Genomic DNA, 9,855 nt, shown 5'->3' with positions numbered 1-9,855 from the left:
TAGCCCCGAGATGTAAATTGTGTTTGTTGTTTTGTTTGCTGTTTAGAATTATCCAGAACAAACTAGTGGTGCGCGTCGCGAACACATCATCGGTACACTTGATTTATGCTTTTCTCACCGGTGACATTTCTCCTCACCGTTGCGCGTTTGTTCGTAAGTTTACCCAATGCTCTCCCGGTCGTCAAGTGTCTCAAGAACGGAGCGAAAAACGCTCTCTCGTCATATGATCTGTGACGTCATTTTTAGCCAATAGCCGATCGAGCGAGAGACGTCAGCTTTAAAAATAATTCACTCTTTCTCCCTCTGCCTTTCATTCGATCGCCGAAAAAGGCCGGGGTACAAATCAACTGAACACATGATTCTACTCACAGATTTGAAAACAATTCTTACCGTGAGGTAGGATGGTACAGTACCAATGTATCTAATTTAACAGTTTCGACTATAACAGTCAGTGTAATGCCAGGTGGAGAGTAGTAGCATAATATGTAGTAAGGAATTAGAACGAGGTGTTTATGTCAAAAAAGTTATTATTCTATGACTGTATAAAGATTACTATATATTAATAAAATACTTCCTTTCCAGCTATTAGTGAACATATTAGTTTTGTTGTTGTACGGTTTTACTGAAACGACGCTCGAAAGACATCACTACTTCAACTTGAAAAGAACTGTACTTATTTGAACGTTTTTCAGTAGCGAGGTGTGACTCATAAGCACAGCTACTAACGCGGAACACTTTATCGACAAACGATAGGAAGAGGACTAGTCACTACCTACTATCTGTCTCACGCCTCTCCTCCTGTTATTCTCTTCTATTGCTCTTAAGAGCAGGAGCAAAGTCCCGTTATTGTTCATACGTCGGCCGCCCAGCCCAACGTACCTATATCAGTGCACGTATAGTACTGCAGTTATGGAAGTAACGTTTTACCACGACGATCCGGCCAGCAGAATCACATACGACCTGCATTCGTCCCCCGGCTCAGTAGAGAGCGCTAGTAGTACAGACGGTGGACCAGTTTCAGCTATATCTACTGTACCACCACCATACAGCAGACACCAGTACGATCACGAGTTTAACAAAACAGCCGTCTTGAAGGGTATGAGCTTAAACCTCAGTGATAATTACTCGAGACAGTCGCTAGGGAAGGCGAACTCGGCGATAACGTCAAGTGCAATTTCGTCGACCGGATACCATCAACCAAACGTAGTAACGAACTCATACGAACAGATCCAGTCTTCGATTGTACCAGCAAGTTCAAGTAGCCTGAGTGTCAGCATCCCAGAGCACGGCTCGCTTAACGCTGCTACCTTATCTACTCCCGATCTGGTGAATATGCTCAAAGTAGGATCGCCGGATTTTGATAGAATGCTCGTACATAGCAGTCAAGCGAACACTCAGAATAACTCTCAGTTTTTCCAAAGAAACGCCACTCAGGAGCAAGAAATTTACGCCCAAGGTTTTGTCCGCGAACTGGAAAGGCTCAAGTCACACGGCAGTAATCCAGACCTCGCCGCCGCCAGTCCGCATTCTGCGGGAAGTTCGACCACTGAAACCCCGCAGCCGTCCGTAATAACCTCGGGCGTGATGTCGCATCAACACTACGCACCAGAATCGTACTATACAAGGGAACAACTCCATGATATACCTACTACCAGTGGATTAGGTGGTACCGTACACCATGTCGGTAACCCAATTCACCTTGCCCAACAGCCACCAATGGCGTACATGCCCCACTTAAAAGAGGAGTCACCCCAGACCGTCCCAATAGGCAGCAGTCCCCCAGTTTCCCCGATAAACATGGACCACCAAGAACTTATAAAATCGGAACGAAAACGATTAAGAAACCGAGTTGCTGCCAGCAAATGCAGAAAGCGGAAACTGGAACGTATTTCCAGACTCGAGGACAAAGTGAACAATCTTAAGAACCAAAACCTTGAACTGACGAGCAGTGCAAACCTGCTTAGACAGCAAGTTGCAGAACTCAAATCTAAAGTAATGACGCATGTCAACTCGGGATGCCAGCTTATGATGTCCCAACAGCAGGTCACCTTTTGAAGCGTCTTTATAAGACTGGTGCTGAATTGACCTCAATGTCATGAGGCCTGTTTAAGGCGTACTCCGAGAGGGTATTATGCTGTGCGACCGCAAATGAAGAGACGAGGACGCGAACTATTTAAAAAACACTTAATTTATTGGTAACAGAAATCGGTTCAAAACCGTCAGCTGCTGAAACAAACAGCCAGAGCTTCGTGTAAAGCTGCCGGAAACTGTGACGTAAGCAATGTTTACAGTGTGCTAGCTGAGTTGCCTTGCTTAGCGATTCGTTTGAAATTTACCAAGAATTTTACGAGCAACTCCAACAGCTAGTTACGTAAGCTGCTGCTGGTGGCATAGCCCCCGAGATTTTCTGACTATTACGCCGTGGTCAGTTTATATTATTTATTTGCACGCTACGTCGTTTTGGTATTCTTCTTTCAGTTTTTATTTTTATTTTATTTAATCTTTCTTGTTTATGTGCCTTTTTTTTCACGCCTTGTTGACTCTTATGTAAAATTCACGTGTATAATTTGCTCCGGCACATCTTACACAACAATTTATTTATTTTCCGTTTTTCACACTTGTTCCAAATGTCCACGCACCCTATTATACGTTGATCCCTACTTTAAAGTGACACCAAAAATTACTCTATTTACCAAACTTTCAGTTGTTTATTTTGCCTCTTTTTCGCCCCAACAAAGAACAACACATCATTTAAACATTTGTTTTGTTTCGTTTGAAATAGCCAGAAAGTTGATTTTCGTTTGATTTGATAATCAAATTAAGTTCCTACCTACGCTATGTTTTGACTTCCTTAGTTTTAGATCGATTTCACGCCCTCTTCGAGTTCGCTGTCGAAGCCGATACGGTATCGATCATAAATACCCAAATAACTTGCGTAAAAGATTGGAATCTTGAGCATTGCATAGCCTGGTAAACTGACAGATCAAAGTAGTTGCCCGCATGTAAAGATTTAAAATGCCGGAGGCAAAATTTCCATTGATCAATTTAAAATGCGATGCGATCCGGTTTTCATAGGCATGCTTTGTTTAAGTTATAAAGTATCCTGTTTTTGCAAACTGGTACGAAGTAGGCCCTTCCTTACTTCGCTGGTATGTACAGTCATAAATACATCCGGTATCACTGCAGCGCATGCCCTCCCTACATAATTTCGCGCCTCAACATCCTGTGTTACGTTGTCAGTGTTTCCAATTACTTTTTTCGATAACTATCTACCCCGCATGACTATCATTGCACTTTCCTTACGCCGCAGCAGATCACTTTATTAAGCGTTCCGGATTGCCAGTGTCTGCGGAAACACTGGTCTCGGAAATCACTGTAAATCAATTTAATCTGTTACCAACACAATTTTATTGCTGTCAATATAGGACCCGTTTTGTATTGGCGTAACGCTAATTTATTAACGGAAAAGAAAGTTAATGCTGATTTAAACACCGTTATTTTCCTTCTCGCATAACTACACTTGCTGTACAAACCATATGGGCAACCAGCAGATTACGGACCCGTGGTATGCTATTAGCCAAATATTGTAACAGTCCTTATTGAGCGAAATTACAACTCTTCTGAATGGGAGAAATTGTATTTCTTCTAAAAATTAAAAGCTAATTGATTTCATTTGTATTACGGTTTGTAAGATTGTTTGTATTTTAACTTTGCAACACTGTACAAAAGTAAATTTACTTCCTGTTTTACTGATTCAGATTTGTGTTTAATTGCGATGATACCATTGAAATAAACTTGTATTCTTTCAATTGTTTCTCGTGGTGCTTATAATAAAAAGTAGATTACTATAAGCTATATCAGAACTTATAAGATTACTCAGATCTTTAAAATACTATAACTGCTTGAAATACAATACCTGTTGAGCTAAATGAATAGTACATTGTACAGTTTATACACAATAGTCGGTAACATATAGCGACTATTAATGCAAAGGGGATAATCGATTTAGGTATGAATGCCGGAGCAATATTGACACATTCTGCATGTGCATTGTGGTGATTGTATAGGCTGGTATAGAATGGTTAGACTAAAACACTGCTGGGCACGCATAAATTATTTAAAATTCGTGGGCGGCGAGTTTGAGCCCAGGGGAACGCGTGATAAAGACGGCGAAGAAAGCTAATCCATTAATGCCCAAATGCTCATTCTCTTGTGGTGCGCGCCAGTTACCAAGAAGACTGGAGGAGGGACATAAGTATGGGCCACTGCACATGAGCTAGCCAGGAAATCGTGATGGCCCTTTGTTGTAAGTGTTTACACTTATCGTCTCTGAGTTTAAGAAAACGTGACAGTCCACCGACCAGTCGTCTTACTTAGTGGGATACACAAGGCACCCACTCGTCTTTTCGGCACGACTTTCCAATGAAACTTCGGACGGTAAAAGATCAGCTCTCCCTGTCGTGCCCGACGCCTTGTTTTGTAAACAATGCAACACAGGCCAGATTCATGCAAAACAACCTCTGTATGTTGCTAGTGACGTAGCTGCTGACACCTCACTACTTCGGCTTCCGGTTCAATAAGCGTGTGTGTGCATACATTATACGTACAGGTATGTAACGCCTAGCAATATACAATCATACACTCCCACACACAGCTACGTACAGTGGGGTGTATTTTACGGTTGAGTCGTTTTAAATCACACCCAAACGAAACGGAAATTTCGCGTCCGTGATAATAGTTCAAACGAGAGTATGTCGCGACCTTTCCAGCATTAGTTTCGCGTCTTTAATTAATCTAACTTAACACCCACGCATTGTCAGGAAAATGAATAACACATTCCCCGGTTCACCAGGATCCTATATGTCATATAATTACCACGGGGCAAAGTAACTAAAATAATAGACACTGGTCAGACAACAATATATCCGAAATTTGGGATAACTTTTTCCGACCTTTGTTTCGAAACCGCGTGACGTAACGGTTGTGTCATCTGGACTTTCCCATCTAAATGTCTGTAGCCAACGGTATAATTTACAGTTTTGTTGTTTCCGTAAAATTGCCCAACGCCCAAAATCAAAACACATAAATGGGTTTGAAAAATGGAAGATCGACAAAAACAACCGGTTTTTGTTTACCGGGAGCTCACGTGTGGGATTATTACATTGAACCTAGTAATGTGTAAGTTACACCAAATGTGTACTCAGTACACACCGGCGTTCGGTTTATGAGTTTTATGCCATAGGAGAAAATTCCTTTTTTGAACGATTGTCGGTCATTGGTTGTGTAATCCGGGCTAAATTTGACAATGGACTTTTACAACATAAGAGCCTTTTTACCATATATTTAACATGTCATGTCTAGTTTAAATACAGTCATTATTTGATTTGTTTTTTATTCTTTTTTATCGAAAGGGGAAATGGCTTCTAGGAAAATTTGTTTAATTTCAAAAAAATATTGGCTTGTTGACATGAAGGTTGTGACGCAAATCCACGCGAATTCAAACATAGACAGGCGTGATTTTCCCATCTGTGTACATTTGACGTTGGTTGACTGGAATAAAGATCAAAATATTGTGTTTTACTACGAGCTGACTGGAAATGAGAAAGGCCCAGTAAAACAGCGACCCAGCGCCAACTTCTGGGCAAAATAGGCGTAGTTAACAAATCTTTCGTATAGTTTTTTCAACTAACCTATTTTATGATTTTCTCAGTAAAAAAATTTAACAAAAAGAACGACACCAAAACTCAAGTACAAAACACAAGAAATACAAAATGTGCCATTCGTTTAAACTGTGTTGTTGTTCTAGGCACGGGGGTTCCCCTTAGCATAGTATTCACTGCTTTTATACTGCGCATAATTATGAAAGCGTAAGCGTCGAAACCAATAGGCAATAGCCCTCGGCTAAAATTAGATTTTACTCAGCACATATACGTGCCCGGAAGCCGCTGAAAATTGCTTTTTTTACGTGGTGCGGTCACACAAAAGTAGCTAGATGCTGTCAGTTGTATACACCGCTGACGCTATGCTGGGAAAAATTTTCAGAAAGCGCGAAGAAATAAATTCGACAGAAATCGTTGCTGCTATCAAGGTAAAGTTACACACTGTTATATACAATGACATTAGACTGTTTAATACATTTTTTACACAGCGTTTTTTTTGTATGTAGGATGTTTTAATACGGTACCATTAGTAGGGACCTTTTTTAAGTTATATGATCTAATTAACGATCTATATATTTTCTGCCTATTTGTAAAGTTTATTTGTAAATGAATTATTTTACATATTTCTTATAGAGTAACACATCAAATAACAATTATGGAGGAATTGAATCAAGCAAACAAGATGCCTTCTCACCTTCTCTTACTGCTATACAAATGAACCAGGTACCCAATCAATAAATATATATTGAAATAATTATCATAAAATGAATAGATGTAACCTATTTATTTTCGTGTGGAATTCAACGAGAATCATTATAATATAGCTGTTTTGTTTCATACACCCATGCCCGCTTACTAGCTACGACGTATGTCGCTTTGTGGATGATTAAAGGTGACTGTACACAGTATCCGGAATTCGTCCGTTTTGTCTGTCCGGATTTCGCTGCCGCATTTGGAACTCGGTAATGGGTTTGCATACGACTTCGCATGCGAATTTGCTTGCCGGATACTGTGTACAGCCATCTTTATTATTTTATTTGTTGAGACCAATAATGGACCACTGAGTTAAGGAAATTGATGTTAATTTTTTGCCCAAAGACACATATGCTCACAATGGTAGCGCTGCCAAGCCTAGACCTGTCACCTCTAAGCTAGACGTAGGAGCGTTAACCACTATGTCATGGCACCAGTATTGCTGAAGTTTAAGTTTTTAATATGTGTTTTAGTTCAGCTTATATTATTAAATGAATGGATATAACTTATTTGTCTTCGAATGGCGAGACAACGACAGTCATTATAATATGGCTGTTGTGTTTCATACACCTTGTTCCCAGGCCTTATGCCCATAACCTATGAGCTAGAGGCAGACGTGTTAGCAAATATGCCATAGCACTGGCCACTAGTACACAAGTAGAGCTTTTTATTAAATAATCAGTTTAAAGTTTTAGTTAAAAATTCTTCCTGTATTGATACAGGTTATCCAGTCCAGCCATGTCAACCAATACAACATATTAGATGGTGGACAGCTATTGAAATGGGTTGACACCTGCGCTTGTTTGTCTGCTGAGCGCTTAGCTGGTTATCCGTGCGTGACTGTTTCAGTTGATGATCTTCATTTTGAGAATGAGGTCAAGTTAGGTCAAGTGCTTAACCTGAAGGCTCAAGTCAATAGAGCTTTTACTACCAGTATGGAGGTTGGTGATGGTTTAGATTTCCTTATAGTTTCCATAGGCATCATGTTAAAATTCATAGGCCTCATGTTGGGGGGACCTTTTAAAACAGAACATTTGAAGTAAGGGTGACTTGTGACAGCATATGTTTTTTTTACCCTGCTGTAAGATGTTTATGGAAATAAGTAGGAAGTATATTGCAGTTGCTACATTAAGCAATGAGATTTCCTATGTTTTTGACTATGAGTGTCACTGTCACTTCATTTTGACAATGGCATGCCAGATTTTGTTAAAAATAAAAAATATTATAAGCAATGCCTGTATATCCTCATTATTTCATGTGTTAATTATTAAACCATGCTTTTATTAGTAGGCCATTATTCTGGGTCGTAGTCATGTCTGTTATACCCATTGCCCTGATTGTTTCAAACATACTGTGTTACCAGTTACTACTATTATATTACATTGTTTCTGATTGTGTTTTTTACCCCTAGCACCAGTAGTATATTCTTTACTTCATTTCTGTCACTTCAGGTTGGTGTAAAAGTTAGCTTTGAAAGTTTGACAACTCAAGAAATCAAACCAGTTTGTGATGCATTTATCACGTTTGTTGCATTAGACAACAACGGTAAAAAGGTAAATCATTACATTTCATTATCTCTACAGTAATACATAGTAGGGTGGGAAAAGATGGGACACCTTTTCATTCTGTTTTCTTGCCGTATTTGTATTTAAAGAATTATAGAACCTTGTCCTTAGGGCTTCCATAGAACGTTGTTAAATCAGGTTACTTGGATATTATGTGCTAACAGTTTCCTACTCTGCTATATTTTAAATCTCAATTATATTTTGTTACGCACTAGGTCAAGCTTCCTCCATTTTTGTGCCAAAAGCCTGATGAAAAAACATGTTTTGCGCTTGCAAATGAGAGAAGAAAGGTAAAAACAATATTCAATTTACTTTTATATTTATATTGCTTTTATCCTTTTTTATAGCCATTTTTGTGTTTTATTTGACACAGTAGTTTTTGCACACAATGAACCGCTACAATTATCTTTTGTGGTTTAATATGGACAAAGAGTAAATGGCAAACAGAACATTTCTTCACGCTGATCTAATATTTACTTTCTACCACATCTATTGTCGCAGAAGTGCTTGATTTGTTTTAGCAAGCCTTCAATTCTGTTCATACACATTCCATTTAGGCATTTTCTCTTTCATAAAAGATCAAAATTGGTTTATAGAGTTCCTTTAAAATGGCTAAAGGTGGCTGTACACAGTATCCGGAATTCGTCCGTTTTGTCTGTTTTGTCCGGGTTTCGCTGCCGCATGCGGATTTGGACATAGGTTTGCATACGACTTCGCATGCGAATTCACACACCGGATACTGTGTACAGCCAAAAAAAAAATGGTTTTGTTTTTAAATGGTTTTTTCCTTTTTTATCAAGATTTTTTTTTTGCCTATATAGTTTTTTTTTTGTAAAATATGTATGTAGTTTGGAACCTCTCTAGCTTTGTCCCTAGCGCTTTTCAGTGCTTTTATGTATATATATATATATAAATTGTTTTTAATTTTTTATTAAGATTTTTTTCTTTGTTAATTTTTTTTTCTTAGTTATTTATTTCCTGACCACTTTTATTGGGCACATAAATTGTCATATAGATCCTTTTTCTTCGAACAGTTAGACTTACCCTTGCTGTTTTTTTTGCCATGATGTTTTCCACATGTCTCAACTAATCCTTATATTTTAATATATTCTTCTTTTAAACCTTGTACAGATTTATTATATCTTTCATTTTCAGGTACGAATCACTCATGCGAACACAGTAAAACAACTCATCGCTGATTATGAACTAAGTCCTCTACGTTCCCCATCTCCCAAATCAACATTACATGATGCTTCTTTCCCGTCAGTTCAGAGCGTAAACGGTGCAGACACTAGGTGGGAACAGATAGCAAAAACACAAGAACTTAAAAAATAAATTTTTAGATAAATTTCAAAAAAGATTATTTTTTGGTCATTTTTTTCTAAATATCAAATTTAATTGAGTAGAAAAAGTGTATTTTTTTTTTATTTCGAAATAAATATTTTTGTTCCAAATTAAAAATGAAAGTACTCAATTTTACGAAATTGTCTGTGGGTGAGGTACTACAGCATGACATGCCATGGGACCTGTAACTTTGGCCTATTACCCTGACACCCAGGTTTACCCATGGTCACTAATGAAAAAACAATCACCCACAAAGTTACATACGTGGTAACTCGTAAATGGACACAAGGTGTGTGAAATACTTGTCTTATACCAAATGTTATTTTTTGCCACTTCAGAATAAAGCAAGGTACACATCATATATTCAATTAGTTAACATTCTTATATTCTTTATCTGACATTGAGTTTTGATATACAGAGTTGAAAGTGTTGAACTGGTGCTTCCACCGCATGCAAATCACCATGGCAACACGTTTGGAGGGCAAGTTATGGCATGGATGGAAAACGTGGCTTCAATATCTGCTGGGTGAGAA

General features: G+C 38.5%; 2 protein-coding genes across 3 annotated transcripts in view; both read left to right on the top strand.

Annotated features, from left to right (window-relative positions):
• The first annotated feature begins 589 nt into the window (after positions 1 to 589).
• Positions 590 to 3,809, top strand: jun (transcription factor protein). The gene is given in 1 exon segment (NM_001078528.1): positions 590 to 3,809. A coding segment is annotated over 1 exon segment (1,146 nt). The 5' UTR covers positions 590 to 909; the 3' UTR covers positions 2,056 to 3,809.
• A 1,996-nt stretch (positions 3,810 to 5,805) lies between these two features.
• The window catches only part of LOC100176351 (acyl-coenzyme A thioesterase 11-like), a 30,376-nt gene continuing 26,326 nt past the window's right edge, over positions 5,806 to 9,855 (top strand). For both annotated transcript variants that reach the window (XM_026834557.1, XM_009860457.3), the window contains exons 1-7: positions 5,806 to 6,088; positions 6,294 to 6,383; positions 7,136 to 7,354; positions 7,865 to 7,966; positions 8,194 to 8,268; positions 9,134 to 9,273; positions 9,741 to 9,848. In XM_026834557.1, coding sequence (XP_026690358.1) covers positions 5,993 to 6,088; positions 6,294 to 6,383; positions 7,136 to 7,354; positions 7,865 to 7,966; positions 8,194 to 8,268; positions 9,134 to 9,273; positions 9,741 to 9,848 — 830 coding nt within the window. In that variant the 5' untranslated portion in view covers positions 5,806 to 5,992. The remainder of the gene's footprint in view (positions 6,089 to 6,293; positions 6,384 to 7,135; positions 7,355 to 7,864; positions 7,967 to 8,193; positions 8,269 to 9,133; positions 9,274 to 9,740; positions 9,849 to 9,855) is intronic.

Source organism: Ciona intestinalis, chromosome 5 (genome assembly GCF_000224145.3).
Source record: "Ciona intestinalis chromosome 5, KH, whole genome shotgun sequence".
NCBI classification, from domain to species: domain Eukaryota; kingdom Metazoa; phylum Chordata; class Ascidiacea; order Phlebobranchia; family Cionidae; genus Ciona; species Ciona intestinalis.
The sequence above is the reverse complement of the archived record's forward strand: the minus strand, read 5'-3'. Positions and strand labels throughout refer to the sequence as shown.